At 43.4% G+C, this 21,073-nt stretch overlaps 2 protein-coding genes and 1 long non-coding RNA gene across 6 annotated transcripts in view; all 3 read right to left on the bottom strand.

Moving 5' to 3' along the window:
- The window catches only part of oxsr1b (oxidative stress responsive kinase 1b), a 31,588-nt gene extending 13,749 nt beyond the window's left edge, over window positions 1-17,839 (bottom strand). For 2 of the 4 annotated variants that reach the window (XM_076138063.1, XM_076138064.1), the window contains exons 1-3: window positions 17,321-17,839; window positions 10,206-10,318; window positions 3,980-4,088 (exon numbers count right to left, since the gene is read on the bottom strand). In XM_076138063.1, coding sequence (XP_075994178.1) covers window positions 3,980-4,088; window positions 10,206-10,318; window positions 17,321-17,390 — 292 coding nt within the window. In that variant the 5' untranslated portion in view covers window positions 17,391-17,839. The remainder of the gene's footprint in view (window positions 1-3,979; window positions 4,089-10,205; window positions 10,319-17,320) is intronic. The other 2 variants (XM_076138066.1, XM_076138065.1) reach the window with 2 other exon arrangements.
- On the bottom strand, window positions 7,171-7,902 carry LOC142988829 (uncharacterized). The gene is made up of 2 exons (XR_012960629.1): window positions 7,372-7,902; window positions 7,171-7,329 (listed from the first exon to the last, which is right to left on the bottom strand). It is a non-coding gene; the product is annotated as an uncharacterized LOC142988829 (long non-coding RNA).
- Window positions 17,840-18,380: 541 nt separating the features above from the next.
- myd88 (MYD88 innate immune signal transduction adaptor) lies at window positions 18,381-21,068 on the bottom strand. The gene is made up of 5 exons (XM_076138134.1): window positions 20,627-21,068; window positions 19,997-20,125; window positions 19,491-19,668; window positions 19,099-19,190; window positions 18,381-19,010 (listed from the first exon to the last, which is right to left on the bottom strand). Exons 1-5 carry the CDS (start codon window positions 20,937-20,939, stop codon window positions 18,856-18,858), a joined length of 867 nt encoding a protein of 288 aa, XP_075994249.1. The 5' UTR covers window positions 20,940-21,068; the 3' UTR covers window positions 18,381-18,855.
- Window positions 21,069-21,073: the final 5 nt, after the last annotated feature.

The raw sequence follows: 21,073 nt of genomic DNA, 5'->3' as shown, positions 1-21,073 counted from the left end.
GGCTGAATGGGGAAATAATACAGCTCCATTCAATGACCTTACCTGGTTAGGACCCAAATGACCAGGTCATGGTGCTTCTGTCAGTCTGACTCTCAGAGCAGACACAGGCAAAAGGAATAGAACTAGGCTGACAAGCAATACATTGTCGCACTGTAGTATACACAAACACAACCATTACACACACACACAATATGTCTGACCCGCCCTGACTTACACACACCCTTACCCACAAACACAAACAAAGGCTGGAAATGGCCTTTCCAAGGTCCATGGTCTCGTGTCCATGACACGAATCCAGACCCAAAGTAATTGTGCTGTGGAAACAGCAGCAGGCTACAGGATGCAGGAGATTTATTTGCTCAATCACCTCAAGATGTCCTCGCCTCCAGCACTCAGTGGAGGACTCGTTGCCTTGTGGGGTCAACACCACCACCCGAGACTACACACTGTTACTGCAAAGACACTATGATGCAGCAAACGCAAGAGGTGGAGGAGTACGAGTTGAAAGAAATCCTGGAAGTGTTGCACTTAGAAAGCTGGGAAAAAGGAAGGAAGAGAGACAAACCAATTTGAATGAATTAGCAAGAAAAAGCAGAGTGTAGAAATAGTGGAGCAATAGTGGAGCCTTGCTTCTGTGATGTGACTACCCAGTGATGCCTTCTGTTCTCTAACATAGGCTTCCCGCTCTTTAAAAAGATTCTGTGCTCCGTCTGATGTTCACCGACTTCTCTGAAGCGGCTGCAGGGAGGGAAGGAAGTGACAAGAAGTGGCAGGTAGACTGAATGTGTACGCCAGAAAGGAAACTGGAGTTTAAGTGAATAAAGTCACATCCAAGTAAGGGGTGGGCGGCATGGAAACAAGTAAGTGAAGGTGTGAGCCAGCAGTTCATGTGGGATGTGATTCACTTCTCACTTAAGTGTGGATGAAAAGGAGAAGAGTGAATGCTTCCCAATTTCAATAGAGAGGATACAGTGGGCGTAAAATTATAGATTAGGTTGGCAAAGTGAAAGTAAGATGATGAAGATAGGGAAAGTCTTCTTTAAAACCGAGGGGGCACTGAACACACACACACACACACACACACACACACACACACACACACACACACACACACACACACACACACACACACACACACACACACACACACACACACACACACACACACACACACACACACACACACACACACACACACACACACACACACACACACACACACACACACACACACACACACACACACACACACACACACACACGATGGACTCAAATGCCAGCCTTGTCAACTCGCCTCAGATTCAGCTGATTGAACTCTTCATGCCTCATTAGTCCGCTTCAACCGACTGACAGGTTCACAATTCAAGAGTTTGTTTTGTATGAAGAAAAGTATGTCCCTAAGAAGCCCTAAGGCAAACGATACCTGTTAGCCTGGTTTGTGCGCTACATGCCCCAGCACTCAAAGAAGATATCGCGTCTTGACTGTAAAACATGCAAATTCTCTGGAAATGTCAGCCCATCATTCAGAGTTATACACTTGATATATATACAAATCTCTCTCTTTCTCTGTGGCTAAGTTACAGAATTAAATGCGCTTAGATAAATCCCGATTTTAACATTTTTTGAGATTAAGGGAGAGGGGGAATGTGTAAAATGGAGTGAGGAGTAGATGAAGACAGCAGGTACCAGCTGTGACAAAGATTGATGGAGAATGCCAGGCCAAGATGAGGAAGAGGAGAGGGACATGCTGGTCTAGAAGAGGGTTGCAGAGTCTAAAAGTAACCTGGAAGTCTTAATTCTGTGAACAAAGTTACCATCAAAGCTCCCTGGGATTATTCTAGCTGCATTTCACTTTGACTGGCATTCATTTGAGCTCAGCAGCAGTGATTGTAGGTCGGCGAAGGCTTCGTATTAATCTCATCACACATTTCCCTGCTTGCTTTGGCATTACTCATACTCTGTCCCTAAGGGTGTCAGTGAATGTCTACGATTTTCAGTTTCACACATTGTACCCTGAGCAGGAGTTCCCCTGAGAGGCCCTGTGCCTTCCTGCCTACCTCAAACCTCTTAGTACTACCAGTAGTCTGATGGCATTCTCATTCTTCCATACTTGAGTCACACATTTAGAAATGCAATCTGTGGTTTCAAGCAAGTATGAAAATATGTCAGGGCTTTGGCAGGTCAAGTGTTGAGCTGTCACCAATCTTTCAATAACTGAAAGCACAATGCTGGATAGAAGTCAGTAGGGTGGGGTGGGGTGGGGGGGTTCTTATGCTCCAGCAAACCAGAAGACCAGACAGGAGCTGGCTTCCCGTGGGGCTGTTATGCTCCGACCTGTGGTGTGATTGTCTATAAACCAGAGCTCATTTCAGCTCTGTCTCCATGGCTGACGTCGCCACAGCCATCATTTAATTACTCTACACAATAAAACTCAACATCAAGGGCCTCCGATTTACTAGGCTAAGGGGAACGAAAGAGGCCATCTTGAGTGGTGTCTGCCCCCTGCTGTGAGGCCGACTGCCTTCTCAAACATCATTTGGCGGGCACTGTGCCCTGAACCCAGATGCAAGGCAGCTGCCAAGCGACTCATGGTTTGAGTGCGTCTAGTGAGCCAGGCATGCCACATGGGCACTATCCATTACAGTGGGACACTGTGTACACAGGTGACCTAAGAGGAACAGGGTGTAAATGTTTAGTGTGTGTACCATCATGTCAAGAATAAGAGGCTGAATGAATGATTATCAAATTGAAGACACAGACTCGTGTGGTACTAATTCAGGAAAATAGCCTGCTTGAAATATTTTAATTAGGAATCATCACTTCTCCAATAATTTTGTCCAGACCATTTTATCTGTTCTATTATTTACAATAATATGTTACATTGGAAATCAAAAGCAAGGTGTCAGATTAAATAAGGTATAAAGAATGGTGAATGTCAATGACTTATTATTCATTACAGAGAAGCAGCAGAACCTTCACCGTGCAGTTTTTGTTTCACAATACCAACTACTCAGTGTACAGCACAGTGCACATTATTTCATCTTTGACAAACAAAAAGCAGTGACCTCATCTAACTCAAACATTTGGAACAGGAAGTCTTCATCTCCATGCTATTTGCTCACGGCTCTGCTATGTTAGCCCAAATGACTGAGTTCAAAAGCAACCTCACAGGCTGAAGCAATTAGGAACGTATACGTATGCTGTTGACTCTTTATATAAATATACTGCTGGTGAAGGAAGAAAGCTGTTATCATTCATGTTTAGCTGTGACACCAGCTGTAGTCTGTATTTTGAGTTTCTTTGTCCCTATGGTAGCCTGGCAGTAGATGCCTCCATTTTTTTTATCTTTAACCTCTTACTAGTTAATTGCAGTGCTGCCAGAGGGATGCTATGACACCAGCCTGTGGGCTGTTATTACCTCGGCTCTGTCATTAGCTAGTGCAGAGCAAGAGCCTGGAAAGAGCTGCTGCTCACACACGACACAATGAGGATCACTGCTGCCACATTCCCTACAATCACAACATCACATTATTGGCTGCAAGTAGCCCTGCTCTGCCTCCTGCCACTCTCTCATCAACAGGGGCACAGCAAGGAATTATGGAACCTAACTATTGAATTTGCAGTGTCTGTCAAACTACTGTTGATTCTATGCTGAAAGTATATCCACTTAACCTCTACCACCTCAATTTTATTTTGCCAATATAGGCCAATACAGGTAGGTCACTTCCTCCACACACACAAAAGCATGGAAAATATATCAGTCATCTCCAACATACGCCTTAGGGTACGGGGTTGTAAATCTATTCATAATGTGATCAGGCAGAAAATATTCATTGGTCTGTTCAGTGTCTTGACAATCAGACTGAGAAGCTGAAGTTGGGGGTTGTGGAATCAAAGAGTGGAGCGATGATGGGGGGATGGAAGGTTTTAAAGACACAAAGAATGCCTGCATGTGTGTGATAAAGAAAGGGATACTTACCACCACTGAGCAGCTTCATGACCAACCACAGCTCATCCTTCACCACAAACGAGGTGTAGTAAGACACAATATTGGGGTGGTGGCACTGACTCATGGCCTGGATCTCTTTCTGTGGGCAAGAGGAGAGAGAGAGAGAGCGGTTCCAGAAAATCTGAATTATACAAACCACTTGGAGGGGAGACAAAGACAGCAGTTCATACTTTCTTTTTGCAATCAGCCTCTAAAAGCTTGCCTAGATAGCTCTTAGCACTTGACTTCAGGGAATGAGAATCCAGTACTATAGGTCAAATGGGCCAGGTCCTACAGGTTAGGCACTATAGATTAGTGTTATTTTGTTACGATTACGGTTAAAAAATTCAGGATTGCTTTCATCACCTCGAACCTGGTCGATAAGTATTCTCATTTGACACCGACTACAAGGCATTGTGTGTAAAAGCTGTTAAAGATGAATTCCGATATCTTTGATGTTGCTATTCTTAAATTTCTCCAAGATCCTGAGGCTCTTCCGCTTCTGACGTCAAGAGAAAATAAGGTAGGTCAATATAGTGCACATGTATGCAAAAGCAGAAACAGCCAGTACTCGGCCCGATATACAGCTGCAGAGCACTCTTTCCCTCCCTCCCTCTGTGTGTGTGTGTGTGTGTTTACTGGATCCCAGTCGCTTGGGAAGCAGGCGAGCTGAGGTAATGCTGGCACAAAGGTCTAATCCATCACTTCGGCACCACTTTCACAGACATTTGACTGAAGACAGAAGAATCGAGCCGACTTCAGAGGCAGGACAACTGATTCACAGACATTTGGCTTTTGTTTCTGCCAGACCAATGTACCCATCTTCCCATTAACTTGAGCAGATTCACATACGGGTTCTCAGTCCATGCAGTCTCAGACCACCACAAGCCAATGTCATGAGAAACCTTAACACTGCAGCTGAACACATTAGTTAAGCCTAAAGTGATCAATCAATAGATGCTTGTGGGTCGCGTGGTGAGCAATCGAAGCCCGCTGTTCCATTAGCATAAATGCTTAGTGTACAAAATGTGCATTACCAGCAGTATCCTTCTGCTGCGGCGTCATCACTATTAAGCCTGTGGCCTTCGTGAGAAGTGTGCCTCTGCCAGGAGAACGAGTGATGAACAACACATAGACCGGGGCAAGGAGGTCATTTCTTAATGCCATTAGAAAGGACTTAACAAAAGGGAGTGGAAAGCACCTGCTCTGAATCATAACAAGGGTGGAACCAGGCTGGCGATGAAACAAACCACTGGACCGTGACAGGTACAGACATGTTCAAATGAACATACATCAGTACTACAACAACCAAGACAACAGTATGGTGAAGAGACAGTCAAAATAAAGAAGAGCCTCTCCATGCAAAAGGTGGATGCATTGCCCAACCCTGCATTCCATACACTCACAAAAGGCAACACAATGTCAGGCAAACTGACAATATCAGTTTATCACAACTAGAAAGCATTCAAAATGGAACTGATACATTGGTGATTACAAAATGTCATGATTGTCAGGAAATGTATGTCCAAATGATCTACTATGAGCAAACTGTTCAGAGTCAGTGTGACGTGGTTCAGACATGTGGATACTTTAAACAATTTCAGCGCCTTTAAGTCACAAAGGAAAGTGATTCTCTTTTTAAGCCTTTTTTTTTTACCGAAGTTGTCTTTTAGGGGTTATTTAAATTTCTGAATTACTGCATAAACGCAAATTAATTTCCCGTCCCCACACCCGTCCTCACAGGTTTTGATATTCAAAGTATTACTGAGCCAACATACAATTCCACATCTAATCTAAAGCTGTTTTTGATTCAATCAAGCCATCTAATAACTTTTGGTCCATCTGGGCAGATTAGCAGCCCCGCACGTCCCTCCCTGGATGCTACAGGCTAAGAGAGAATAATAATGATACAGCCTGTTTCCACAGTCGTGTGGAAGAGGTAGGTCATCAGCTCTGTAGGGCAGGGTAACCCCAGAACACAGAGACAATGGCAGAACAGGGAGGATATCATGCTCTGGCAGGTTTTCCTCTCTTCTTCAGCAGACAATGCGAGGATCAGAGAGGCGTTTTGTAAGGATTAGGTCACTCAAAACCTGCAGCAACAAAGATATTGGAAATATGCCCATAACAAACCCAATCATACTACAACCAATTTGTGTGTGTGCACGCCTAGCTGTGCAGGTGTAAATATAAGATGTCCTTTTCTTTTTGCCGTTGCAGCAAAAAAAGTAAATATTGCTCCTGGAGTTGCCATTTCACTGTGCTGCTCATCACCATCAGTCACCAGACATGTCGGAGAATACTGTGGCTTAATCCACTTATTTCAAGTTAGATCATTTAACCCTGACCGACCTACATGTTTTATACTGGCCAGCAGTACAGGCATGGGACTAAAATACTTTCTCAGCTTTATTAGTTAGCAACTAATCAATGAAACCATTAATCAACGATGAATTAAACTCTCCACCCTTACAACTCTGCAGATCATTCAAACGTGGATCTAACCATGGACAGCCGGAGGGAAGTGGCTCTTTCCTGCCATCTTTCTTTGGTGGCCCAAATGGCTATTGTATGTGGTTGTGAGCCGTTGGTGCGTGCAACCTGCTCACCAAAACGGACGCACCTCCCTGTCATCAAACACACATCCACCTAAAACACAAAAGGCACAGCATTTTCCCAAAGCCTAACTGCTTGAGGGGAAGCAGCGCTGGAGATGCTGTGAGATCAACATGTGGCCAACTCATGTGATTTAATAATCCGCTCACAGTGAAGTCACTGGCAGGAGTGCTTATAGGAAACCTTGTAGGTTATCACTGTCAAGGGCATTGTGATAATGACCATCTGTACTACATTCACTCTATCAGCATTCCATTATTTATCCCTAATTAATCTGTCTGGACATAAGCAAGCCTAAGAAGAAGCAAATATTGGGAATATTATTCAGTACTTTGTCACACTTGTCATCTTTTAGTGATTTCAATACATACACATGCTGTATGTAACAAGGAATATCTAAAAGGTTGTGGTATATTTCTGTTGCTATACCAGTAGGCAAAATAGTCTGATCAAATCTGATCCCCACAACCATGTATCATAGACTTATAACTAGTGCTGTCAAAGTTAACACGTTAATTTTGGCGATTAATTTTAAACTTTTAATGCGTTAAAAAAATTTTACGCAATTAACGCGGTTTTGTTTACTTCCGGTGGTGGCTGACCCATAACCTTTGGTCACTTGCGCGGGCAACCATCTTTTCTTATTAAAAGAGAGTCATTGGCAGAAAGATGGCGAACGACGGACTTTTAGGGGGAAAGTTTCTGTATAAAAAGTTGTCCGACGGCTCTTTGGATAAAACAAAAGCAAAGCCGAATTCAACTACCACAGAAGTACCACCTCTTTGGCGTATCACCTGAGAGCAAAACACCCCGCTGCAAGTACCTCCACAGGACCTCGCCAGGCTACTCTACAGGAGTGTGGCACTCGTGGGCGAATGACGAAACCCGTGAGTGAAAGGTTAACCAATTCTTTGGTTACTTGGATTGTTAAAAACTGCCGCCCAGTTAGCACAGTAGAGGATGATGGACTGAGAGAAGTACTTCGTGTTGCATCGGGAGATACCTCTTATAATTTACCCTTGAGAGGAACCATCGTGTCAAGAATACACACGTTGTATGAGGATGAGAGATGAGAGCTTTCTTTTTTGAATTTACACTGTTCATTAAAATGTTTTTTGAATTTAAATGTACTTTCTTTGTGTTTATTCTACATTCATTTGATGATTTTACATTAAAAGATATTCATTATAAGCTTTAGTCTTAAGTAGAAAAATGCAATTAATTTCTTGATAGATTAATCGCGATTAATTACAGAAATTTGTGCGATTAATTAGTTAATTTTTTTTAATCGATTGACAGCCCTACTTATAACATTAAGAAATGCTTCTTCTACCTAAAAAATGAGTCAAGCCGATTGCTCTTTAAATGCCATCTCATGCCGATATGTCGTATAGAGAAAATCTTGTGATTTGTCTATAAATGTAAAGTGACAGTCTGCAGAAAGAAACAGACATTTTGGGAAGGTTTGTAAAATTTATGTAGCTGCCTACAGTTCATTGCAGGATATAGATCAGGCTAAGCCTGTTGTATTTCTCTCTGTTATGCTTGGCCTTTGCTGTATTCGGTGCGTCTGAGGACCTTGAAACTGAGCAAAACATAAATAAATGACCTATTGTCACAATCCGATTGCAGTGCTGGGTCACAAACTGGTGCCACAGAATCACACTGATGTCAGACACACAGAGGCGCCACTATAGAGGCAATGTTGCGTCACTATCACTTAGTCAGAGCCGAACACACACTCACTGTGACCCAGTCTCAGTCTACAGTGCGCATACACAGACGCTCAGATTCTGAATTAAAGGCTCCGCCACTGCCGAGCTGCAATTGATGGAAAACGGAATTTCATTGCCATGGATGAAATTATACCTCTGCATCACCTGCTGGCTTGAGTCACTTAAACATCACACCTGCTGGGCCAGAAATAACTATTTTCACCTCAGGAGTCTCTGGAGACATCATTGGGTCATTGCAACCTCAAGCGTGTGACTGAAGCATGAGCAGTACTTTATCTGAGCATTTATCACGCTATAGAAAGTCATACCATTTTCACATTGGTAGGAACACGTGGGCATTTGGCCTGTGTTACTCCGATACGTCTGTCCGTCGCACACGCGGTGCCAAGAATAACTACCACATACCGCAGCATATGGAGAAGAGGAAATGAAAGACTGTGCCGTTTCACTGCAGCAAAGAATCCCTCTGTTGTGATTGAGGAAGAGAACTAAGGACTTCTTTAAAACTTGCAGCATCTACTTTTGAAGCCGACTCTTCAGAGAGAGGGGGGGGAAAGAGAGAGAGAGAGAGAGAGAGAGAGAGAGAGAGAGAGAGAGAGAGAGAGAGAGAGAGAGAGAGAGAGAGAGAGAGAGAGAGAGAGAGAGAGAGAGAGAGAGAGAGAGAGAGAGAGAGAGAGAGAGAGAGAGAGAGAGAGAGAGAGAGAGAGAGAGAGAGAGAGAGAGAGAGAGAGAGAGAGAGAGAGAGAGAGAGAGAGAGAGAGGCAATCTGGGTTCAATTTAATGCTTCCTCGCCATTTAACCGGGTACCCAGCGAGCTATGGAATTGGGGGGAAAACCACAAGCAGGAAACCTGACCTCGCTGTTTTCCATGTGACCACTGGCTCTGAGAATCCACAAGCAACATTCCCCTGATTCATCCTCCAGAACTCGGGTGGGGGTGGAGTTCCTCCTCAGTTCAGTTGTGTCGGTTGAATAGTGAGAAATCCACCAATCATCTCCAAACATCATCTTCCATACACAAACGTCTGAAAGACATCTCTGGTATTTCTAACATGCAACTTAACAGATGATTGACTGAGTTAATGACTGATCATTTCCCAGTGCTAACCAAAACATGGAATCTGCCGCCACTGAATGTTTAGGATCAAAGGGGCAGCTGGTAGTTAAAGCTTCCTGACACTAACACACATCCAAATTCTAAACTTTGCTAGTCCAATTAGTGAGACATTAGGGCCCCATTTACAGCTTCATCATAGCCTAGTTTAAGCTTTAACTCAAAACAGTCTAATTTGTAAGCTATTCATGTAACGAGGAAGCTAGTCAGCAAAAAGGTAGTGACTGTGGACCACAAATCCACAAATAAAGGAGCTGGTTTGACAAAATGAGATTAAGCCATGATACTGTGCGTTAGAAAGGGGGGGAAGGTCTGTGTCAAGCTACAAATGGGCTTCTGGTCATATCCATCTGCAGGGAAACAAATGAAATAATCCCAGCATCTCTTGAGGTAAATCATAAACTGCATGTTGTAAATGATGTTCTGAGCAGCAGCACAAGATGAAGTTAAGGGCATAAAGACACAGTAGAGACTTCAGGAAGATGTCCCATGGTGGTCTAATAGTTTCCTGGCAGTAAGTGGATCCTCTGTCAGAGAACAGCCTGAATTATGTTACAAGTGATGGAGATGATTGGAGGAGGGCGAGGAGAAGACTAGTAATGAAAAGCAGAAATGGAACTAACTCCATGCACATGCTCTGATCAAAGAGACCAACCCCTAAATGAAGTCATGGTCTATGGCAACATTCATCTCAGATATGATCACACACACATGCTCAGAGGAGAAACAGTTGGTGCTGTGTGTATCTTACCAGGAGCTCATCCATACTAGTCTGGCACTTCTCTAAGTTGATGCGTTTGATGGCCACCTTCTCCTTACGGGGTACACAGTAGGCTGCTTGAACCACTGCCGTGGCTCCACTCCCTGAAACAGACAGAAAACAAAACACATTTAGCTTTGGGGAAAACAGGGCATCATTTAGACGAGGGTGTGTTTGCTGTAGAACACAACTCCTTTCAAGAGCACACAGACCTGCAGTTCAGTTTTATTCACATCCTTGGACTTTCCCAGGCCCCTTCAATGGCGACGGTCAGCAAATAAATAAACTCTTTATCAAAACATCACAGGGCAAGAAGGCTCAAGTTTGTCCAATTTCTCCTTTCAACAGCTTGAGTGTTTGTTCTTCAGTTATAAAGTGACTTTCAAAAACCCAGTCTGTTGAAGCAGGTCTGTCTGTAAGTCCAGGCCATCCTGCAGAGATGACCCAGCTATGGAGCCTGAAGGATTTAGTAGGAGATCAAAGAGGCTCAAAGATTCTGATGGGTCATGAGATGGATAATCAATGGACACAGAACATAGACGACACAGGGATGCCGTATTGATGCAGGGTTTTCACACATATGTACTGCAATTGATTCCCTTCGTCAAGAACTTACATCGTCAGCTCCATTTGACTATTTTGGTCAGTTCAGATAATGTACAGTCCATGGGTATACAAGTATTACACAGCAGTATTGGGAAACATCCGCATCATAAATCCTACAAACACGGTGTCGTTGTTACATTGGTTAACGCAGAATATGCAGAGGAACGGTAACAGAGGTAGGCAGGCAGAGAGGTACACGGGAACATTGGAAACACAAGCATTGTGTGAGGTCATCGCAGTGACCCATCAAAGCTGACAGCCAAATGTTCCCATTCACCGCTATGCACGCTCACACATGGCTGTTTCCACAAGATCTCTGGTGTATACGTGACACTGAGCAGCTCCAGGAGCACATTCTACCGCTTTGGCTGAGTGGAAGAGTGAGTTACAGTGCAGGGAAGAAGCGGGGGGGGGGGGGGGGTCCAGTTGGTCCAACCTACAGTAAACTCTTTCCCAACCTTGCATGCCCTCATCTTTAAGCCATGCCCAAATATTCACAAAGTGCTCATTGTGTGGCGTTTTTATTAAGCGCCTGGTGAGCGTGGTTAAAAAAGGGGGTCTATGTTTAAAAAAAAAAAAAAAAAAACTGTTCCAGGGTTTTTAATTAAAATCCAGTGCGGTCCCTAAAGATGTGACCGCTTTTGATCCAGCTGCTTTTATTCACAATGATTATGTCTTCAGGCTTCAGAGACGCACAGACTAATACATAATCAACCAAGTTACTACAGCAAAGCCTGAGATTAATGATGAACCTCTGCACTTCCTGATAATCCTACATTTCCTTTTGCTATATTCAAATTTCCTTGTCATTTCCTGTAACTTCCATAGAGTCAGGGTCACAGTGAACCCATGTGAAATACGACTTTACGCAGCTGTACTGGGTGCTGACGACTGACTCTTAACCTTTGGTGATGTCTGAGCCTCCGTTCCGCAAACCCTAGAGATCTGAACAGTGCCGTAAATACATACTCCACCCCCCTAACGGTACCACCCTCACCAATACCAAGCAAACCTCTGGAGGGGGGCCAGTGATGCAGAACTGCATTTGCTGGACCACTGGGGGCCAACTGCTCTGTACACAGAGGAGTGAAAATTCCTACCCACAAACAAACAGGCAGTCGTCAGGGGTGGCTGGACAAGCTGGAGAGCATGTGTGCAACAGTGTGTGTGCGTGAATGGAAAAGGGGGAGATGGGCTGTGTAGTAGGCAAGGTCAAAGGGCATATTCAACATTCATAACAAGCCTCCCCGAGCCATTTAAGCTGTGAAAGGCACACTAATAGCCAGTCGGAACCTGGAGTTAATTTGGACCCGATGCCGTTTGTTATTTACTCGCAACCTTTGCCCAAGATTGTTTTTGCAGTATCAGTGTCTCTACTAGGTAAGGAACGGGTACTTCTTCGAACTAGTGCTCAGTAGTTTTCTATTTTTGGTAAGCTGGTGTTTGCTATCGTTTCACAAAAACTCAATTACATCAACATGACATTCAACTAGAGTGAGTGAAACCTTTTTTAGTTAGGTTGAAGAAATGTTACTGTTTATTCCATACTTTTTAGGCCATTGGGGTTCTAAATGGTGGGAGATCAAGTCATCCCCCTACATTGTACACAAGTTAAATGCAGACCAGTTCTTCAACCTTAACCCTATTTTTCAAGCAAAGTAAGCAACAAACAACTTCTGATCTTATAAACCAGCATCTTGTGATTGCTTCTGGATGACAAGTGAGCAAATGAGATAATCCACAAATCCTCACATCTCTGCCGACTCCTACAGTCACCGACGTCATCATCGCCGGTTTGAATCAGAATGGGAGGACGAACACAAAGTCAAGAACTGCAACGGTGCCAGGGCTTTGTAGAAACTCCACACACTATCTAATCTCCTCACCAGTGTGACAACACACAGGGTACATACAGGATAAATATCAAGCTGGCAGGGCCACAGTTTATACTCCTACACCGAGATGTGTTGGTGCCCTATCATCAGGTCAATCACATAACTATGGTGATTACAGCATCTTTTCCCTATCAAAGTCAAAAGGAGTAAGCAGGGCATGGACAAGGCTCTCTGCAGTGTGTATTGGATATGGTGAGAGGGGTTTGTGAGGAGGTTATGAAAGATTACTGTTCTTATTTGTATTTAAACTTAAACTATGGAAATATGTGAACACTTCAATTTAGGTAAACATCTGTTGATATTCTCCATCTCAACTGGAACACAAAAACACTTTAACTTATTTTGTAAGTGCAAGTTAAATCAAATCAACATATTGAGTTACCACATTAGGCAAAATTAAATGATGGTTGAGCTTCCAGCTGAAAATGGGCCCCTGACATAGCAAAGGGATAGCTCGACAGCTCGTCGGCTTGTTCTATTCATTTACTTCTTTTAGTCTAGATAAGGATCTCTATGGCAACAGCAATGGTGACAACACCATTTCAATTCAACAACAACCCACAAAAATAATCTTTCTCAGATGATACATATTCTGTACGGCATATGATACACCCAGAATTAAGCCAGTGATTAGGCACGGGCCAGTGTGATTCCTGCTAAGGGTCACAAATATCAAGGCTTTATCTAATTTATATTTACTTTTAAACCTTTTCCTCGTGTGCCAGATTATTGTAATATGCCATAAACGGTTCCATCTGCATCAGCAGGTCTCCTCCCGAGTGTTAAATGACGTGATCACAATTGTGAGAGAAGCATTGACAAAACAATCATGATCATTTCATAATGAGACAATGTTTTCTGTAAGCACACAAGCTCATGTTTCCTCTAAACAGGTCGCGCTCAGCACAGGAAGCCTTCAGTCGCTGTTCAAGCATTTGAGCTGTAGGAGCGCTAATGTGTGAATGGGACAGGACAGTCTAGAGCTTCTTCCTCACGGTGGATTTAAGTGTTATTGCCTCTGCAGTCTAGTGACAGCTTGCCGTTACGCTACAGGTAACCATGTTTGCTCTTTGGGGAGACGACACCTCACCATGGAATGTTTGCATTGTCACATTCTGGTGCATTTCTCTGAAGTCAATGTTTGAATGAATCAAAAACTGAATAATGGGTTGACCCACAGCAAGGACAAAACTGTTGAGGTTAATTAAATTAAATGCAGTGGTTCAGAATCTCAGAGTTCACACCGGGTTTCATTTAACAGCAAGTACAGGTTGTGACTCATCAGATGTGGAGGCCTGAAAATATATTCAATATTACAAGTTGAAAGGTACTTGAAGGAGGAAATGTTCAAAATTAAATTCTTCACTAGCTGCGTAAAAGAGCAGGTCACACTGTGGGTGCCATGTCACTGCCCCTCCAGGACCCCCCAAGAGCTGTGACTGTAGCTCTGTGTGTTGCCTCTCCAGCCTTAAACTGGTTTGCAACCTGACGGGCGTCAGCTGTGTTCTTGTATGTCGTATACATACCTTGCTGACATTCCACATGAAGGAAAGGTAAAAGATCGACGAGCCCTAGCCCACAAAATCCCAGGGTGTAGTATTTTGATGAAGTCCAAATTAATGTGGCTTATAAATTGACATGCTTGGATATAACAGTTACATGGTTTTATGGTATGATGTCCTTTAGAATTTGATCAGACTGAACATTTCTAAATTCATGAAGGATAAAACAAGCAACAGGGAGAAAACAGTTATAAACATTGGGTGTAGAAAGTTTCCAGCCCAGTCTTGCCAACAGGACTGATCCACAGCCTGGTCCAGATTAAGAGTGAGAGCTGTACTTGTTCCGCCATGGCCCTGTCCAGTGTGATCTAATGCTCAGCGAGGTGAAAAGAGTGGGTGTGAACCATGTAATAACAAATCCTATTTCTCTGGGGAAGTTACCAAAACAATAGCTCTGCAGTGCATGCTGGGAATTCACGTCCATCCTCAGAACACTGTCCAGCTGAGCCGGGAAGCTGGAGGCAGCATCAGTCTAAAATGAAACGACTCTCACAGGATCTCCCCAAGAGCGACAGTGAATTTGGGGAGCAGGGTTGGTTCTGGTTCTGGGACCCTGGCTTGATCCTGGTCCTGGTCTTACCGACTACAGCCACCTGTTGGCTTTTACAGGGTTTCTTGCAATCACAACCAAGCTGATCTTAGACAAACCGCCCTTTGCATTGCGTGGTGCCACAAGCAGGTAAACAGCGGTGTCACTAGAGGTAACGTTGGGAGAACAAATGTGACGTGGTACACAAACCATCAAAATTCTCATTTAAAATAGTTATTTAGGAATTTGCTGAACTCAATACTGCCATTTACCCACCCCAAATACACACTATACAACTCCACCACAGCCTACGGGACTGTGCAACCATGAGCATATACCATCCAAAAATGAATCCATACTTGAGACTTTAAAGCTCAAGCCATTTCCTCTAGTAAGGCAAGCTAGGAAATCCTCCATCTTGAGGCTTCTTTTGCATGACTTCCCTCAGAGACTCTACATTCCTTACTATGTTTTGAGACCCGGCAATGGATTGGGAGAAGACCTTTGGGCAAATGTCATCACGGTAACCTGAGCAAAACGTTGTCAGAGGAGTGACGTCAATTCAGTGTGATCAAAGAACAGGCGCTGCTGTTTAGTGTTTTCATTTAGGTTTTAAACGTTTATTTCTCTAGTATTTCAGTTAGTTAAAATGGATTAGAAACAGATTTTGGCCAGTGTCTGATCAAGTAGCAAGATGAAAGAGGAAACAACTAAAGCAACCCAGACCGTAAGTTCAACTTCTCCAAAGTTCTGTTTCTGGTAATCAAGCAAAGCTAATCTGAGATCAGAAAGAGTGAAAGAGAGGGAGAGAGAGAGTTCTGCACCACTATTGGCAGGTTTTCATATGCATAGAAACAGATGCCAATACAGAGACAGCAGCTGGAGTTCCTTGTTTAACTTCTGTTCACAGGTAGCCTGGCAACACAGAAAGTTCTGCCAATTTAGATGTCTTACAGCAAAGACTGCCTCCTTTGGTATTAACACACATGTTTGGTAATCAGCTTTAGGAAATCTCTAAAAAGGCATCTCAGGCGGAAAACTTGCAGAATTCATTTACGGGACAAAAAGCCGATCGTTAAAATCCCCACACCTAACCACAACTAAAGCATGCTGCAGCCCAACCTTGGAATAACTTTCCCAGTTTCAACCCTATGCTGACAAATTGTTTGATACACTGCAGAGGAAAATGCCACACAACTGGTTTCTTCACAAGAGGAGCTTCATCTTCATTCAGCGCTTGTTGAAGAGCGAAACCTAACTTGTGGCGTGGCTCCAGGCTTTCCAAGAAACTGAGGTGAAATGCACTGAACAGGTAAATTGCTATAGAAGTCCAAACAAAATACACAAAAAGGCGACTTTGTGGCTTTCAGAATGAGCCATATGTAAACACACAGATCCCCCCGCAGAGAAAAGCACCTACCAATTGGGGTAAAGTAAAACCCAGGCCTCATACATGGTTATTTGAGAGAGCAACACTTAGCTTATACATAACACAACCCTCCTGACAGTAGGGTCAGCTATTTGCAAGGCGGGATATATCTGAACTTCCCAAACTAAAAGCTTTCCCTCCTCAGTGCAGCGACTCTGTGCATCTTCAGGTCTCAGTAAGGCCTGATCCGGCACACGAAAGGTGGAAGGATAGATGCAGAACTTGTTGATAATTGATGCAACCTGAATTATGTGTGTGTAGAAAACATGCTGGTAAATTCAATCCCCAAGTAGCCCAAGTATCTGTTGGTGTTACCCATATACATGTTGACTTTTGCAGTGAACTGTGAATAATGTGATTAAACCTCTCCAACCACTGATCACATAACCCCTGCAGTAAACTGTTCCACTCTGCCCTTTTTCAAATCAACAATTAACATTTCATGAGTCTGGAGCTGAGGCATATGGATGCATCTCATTTACAATTAAGAGATAAAGTGTCAATCTTAACACGGTTCCTGTCTGATGCCCTGTAAGGTTTTAAAGCTGACATTATCCACCTATGTGTTTCCCTCAAACATAAAGCAACTTTGTGAATTTGCCATTTGTAACGCTAGTACTGTTTAAGAGACTAGACTGCATCCTACTTAACCTACCAACACTGGTTAACATAAATACGGTATGATTCTGCAGTGACTTCATTTAGTCTGAGTACATTTCAGAAAGTATCAAGCTAGCTGTTGAAGCCAATTACCACTGTTCAATGAAATTCCGCTATCCAGCAAATAGCCCGAGCCTGCCTAGCTCTAAACGTCATGTCGTTCGTTTACTACTCCAGCATTGTCCGATTGGACGGAGTCGTCGCTTTCGCCGGGACCATTTCTCTAACTCCAAGTCAAAACACCGCCCGGCTAGGATTACCCTGTTCCTAACGCGAAGAACTTGCCGAGCGAAAGAGAGAGAAGATGCATTCTACTACTCAAATAATACTTCATACATACATAACAAGTCAAGTTAGCTGTGTTATTAAGATAACTGCGGTGTGTTAACAAATAAATGAGAGCTAACGAGCAATGGATCACTTACCAATCACCTCGTGGAGCTCGTAATCATCTTTGTTGATGGACCAGGTTTGGGAGCTCAGGTCCTCCGACATGACTGAGGAATTTGTGTGAGCCGTACTATGGAAGAAGGGTGTTGAATCCAAAAACGGGGCGTAAAATGAGTCAAATAATCCCAGCAGGACCAACAAGGGCGACACTTCCCCTTCTTTACGAATCCTGCAGCACTCCTGTCATTCCCAAAGTTTGACACTAGCCTAGCAGCCCCGCCTACCGCATTCCTCCTCAGTTCACTGGACCTCTCCGGCAGCCATGTTGGATGTGGAACGTCAAACTCGTACTAGTGTTGAGTCTCTGCGGCCACGAAAAGGGGAAATTGTTCGCACTAGCAGACTGGATACGTCAAACGAACAGAACGTACACCCAGACAGGATACAGCTTTAACAAGTTATACCAAAATATATTCTATTTTCAGCTACACAATCCCAAACAAAGACATTGCTAAAACTTTAATACAACACCAACCATTGATTTCCGCCACACCTTTAATGGCGCGCAACTCTTTATGTATGTTATTATGCCCAGTGTAAAGTCTGTCGGGAGGAAGCACATCCGCTCAGCCTGCGCAGACCTCCCGCCTCTTTTGGCGAGATTGACTGGCGCTCACACAATTCAATGCCTTAAACCAAAGACTTTTGCTTTTTATTATTATAACAAACAATATCCAATAAATAATAATACATAATATAACCAGCAATTGAGGATATTTGCTCGGCTGATTTTAAGGTTATCGTTGTGATTACACAGCCTTGGAACTCTATTTGCAAGACAAAACCCAGGGCAGCAGAGGTATAGCGTGTTTGACAGTTTCGGGAGGCGTGACGCTGATTTGATAAGTCGTGTTACGTGCGTTATGAATGGATGATCCAACATCAATTGCGAAACGGAAATCCTCCTAATTCCGCTTTCAACAGAGCGCCGCCAGCGAGTAAGTACTCTACGTATGCAGGCCCTTGCGCAATCATGACACACAGTGGAAAAACCGAGAACATACATTAATTAAAACAAGACGATATAAAGTATGGTGAGAATTACATTCAGGTCGTTTATTACAATTCAAGACCGAAACAAATCCCATTATATTTTCATTCCCAGTTACAAATATCTCTTAAAATACAGTATCAAAATATATAAAATCAAAATATACAAATGGAGTTGAGATTTCAAAGAGAAAGGCATGTGTGAGAAGTCAGTAAAGTGAACCAGAGGAGGGCAGTAAACAATCACCATAACTCATCCTCCCAGCTTCAATCTCCTACAGAATCTGGCACAAACAGTAACAGGAAGTGGCTAAAGAATCAGATATCTCATAAGGCAATTCACATGCTGCACTTAATACGTAGCAGATTCTCTGCACAGATTTAACCCACAGAAATATCAAATACGTTGTGTGCAGAGAGAGCTCGCTATTATTTGGACTCCTTTCCTTTCACCGGTTAGCTTTCAATCATTTTGATATAAAAAGATGTGTACAAGCAATAACAACTGGTTGGTCCTAGATTACGGCAATTTGAGAACTTTGGCCAGCCGAATCCAGAACCAGGATGAAGTCAAGGGTCGGGTGTAGTCGCACGGGGTGAGGAAGCGTAAGATGCTGGGGAATTCCCTCGTCATCGCCTTGTACTTCACCGGGATGAGCCGCTTCCTTTGAGCTCCTGTAATGGTAACCGGAGGAGAGGTTAGTGGGAAGCCTTCTGGAGAGAAAATGCAATCAAAATAGATAAAAAGATTTGTCTACATTACCCGGACAGAGGCTGAGGGCGAATTTGGTCTGAAAGTCACAGGCATCACTGTCGAGATATTCATCAGAGATCACCGCCACCATCCTCTTGCACCTGCATAGAAGAACACATATTACTATAGAGTTTGAAAATGGGGAAATGTGTGGCTCATCTAACAGAAAACAGATTTAGTTCCTGCTTTTTCTTTACTTTCTAGGTGTAAATTTAAACCTAAACAACTACTGGTGAGATCTTCAGGTTATTGTATTGCTATGACAGCTTGGAGAGTTGCAGGAAAGCTATTGCATTAAAAATATGAATGTTTGTACTGGGGTTCCTCTGAGTTTTTGAACCCTTTGGCCTCATTTAGAGACAGATAGTGCAGAGCTTAGTTCATCTGCCCGTGTTTCCCACCTCTTCTCAATGAGTTCACTGGTGATCGAACACACACAGGATCCGGGGAGGACGTCTCTGTCAAACACACAGAGTTTCAGGTTGTGATCCGTCTGTTCCAACTTCTGGATCATCTCATGGACAAACTCTATGTCACTCTGGCAGTAGCTGATGAAAGCGTCAAACATCTCCGGGGTGCCTATTTAACACAGAAACGACAGAAACGCAGGTTAAGTAAACCACAAGAGGATGCCGGATACTGCAGACATGTGATGGCTTCAGCTTCAGATGGTTTCAGATCAGTGATTAAGAGATCAACTGCAGCTTTTCCTGTGCAGCGCTGAACAACACAAAGTGATGGCGCATCCCAATGCTGCTGGAACAAAAAGCAGTCATAATGTTTATGACAGAGTTTCTGGGCTCTGACATATTAGTGGTAACAGTGTCATACACATCATGTAAAGATGTCATAATTGACAAGTATGAGCTGAAAAATGTAGCGGTGTAGCAGAGTGGACTGTACTGACCTTCAAGGTCCTTTGTAGTGAGGTTCGACTGCTCTAAAGTGCGAGACAAGCAGCTGTCGATCTCTGCTACCTGCACTGGAGGCTCAGCCTGCTTCTTCAGACTGTCACGATACTTTTTGACATCTTTATCTAAAGAAGAAATAAAAAACATTCAATGGAAATGTCCAACCAGACATACAGCATATGAGGTTTGGGGGATGTTTTGAGTATATATATATTTTTAAATATATATGTGCTGATACATTATGCAGCTTGATAACTTTATATAATCGATAATCAATTCACATATGCAATTACAGGTTTAATGCAACTTGTTGCTTCTGTTTGGTATTCGCTGTAAATTGATGTTATTAGATTATCTCGATCATATGGGGTCAATAGACAAAATAAACAATCTGATTCATAGGAACTTGTGATGTCACCTTTTAATTAATTATTAATAATTTAATTTATAAACCAAAAAGCAAGTGTAACAAGAATACTTATTAGTTTCAGCCCAATCAACAGAGGAAACAAACATTTTGTATGTTTACAGTCCACATCCCATATAATAAAGAAATGTGTATTTGTCAATACAAAGTTCAGCCAAGCGAATCATTTGCTCGGATCATGAACCTGCCGTGAACGCACCAATGAAGGGACGCAGATCCTCCACGATGTCTCTTCTGTCCACCTCCTCCAGGATGGACAACAACTTCCCCACCGTGGCCTCTGGACATCGAGCCTGCCAGTCCTCCAGGATCTTTCTCGTGGCATTTTCGCACATTTCGTAATTTTTGATTTCCAAATAAGTGAATCCCATCACCTCCGCCACAGTCATCCAGTCCGCCGCGACCATGTTCTTTGGGTTCAGGTAGAGTCCCAGCTCCTTCCTCACCTTCATGTTCAGTGCCGTCAGCGGGATCTCGCTCAGCTCCACCTCGGGATTTGGACAACCAGCCATGACGGGAAGAATAGTGACAAGCAGCCCCCTATGGACACGACGAGGGAGTTGTTTTCTTTCTGCTGGATGTCAGCGGAACAAACATCGCAATCGCCGCGACTTCTTGGCCGGAATGAGGAAGTGACGTTAGAAAG

Source organism: Genypterus blacodes, unplaced genomic scaffold, assembly GCF_046128005.1.
Source record: "Genypterus blacodes isolate CSIRO-AG114 ecotype Tasmania unplaced genomic scaffold, CSIRO-AGI_Gbla_v1 ptg000348l_1, whole genome shotgun sequence".
Lineage (NCBI taxonomy): Eukaryota > Metazoa > Chordata > Actinopteri > Ophidiiformes > Ophidiidae > Genypterus > Genypterus blacodes.
Note: the sequence above shows the minus strand (reverse complement) of the source record. Positions and strands in the feature narration are given on the sequence as shown.

Excerpts from the sequence above, each read along its gene's own strand:
- myd88 (XM_076138134.1), bottom strand. The coding sequence starts at position 20,939 with ATGGCTGGTTGTCCAAATCCCGAGGTGGAGCTGAGCGAGATCCCGCTG. Across the intron at positions 20,126-20,626 it reads GGATCTGCGTCCCTTCATTG|ATAAAGATGTCAAAAAGTAT; the intron begins GTGCGTTCACGG and ends TTTCTTCTTTAG. Across the intron at positions 19,191-19,490 it reads AGTGAACTCATTGAGAAGAG|GTGCAAGAGGATGGTGGCGG; the intron begins GTGGGAAACACG and ends TCTTCTATGCAG.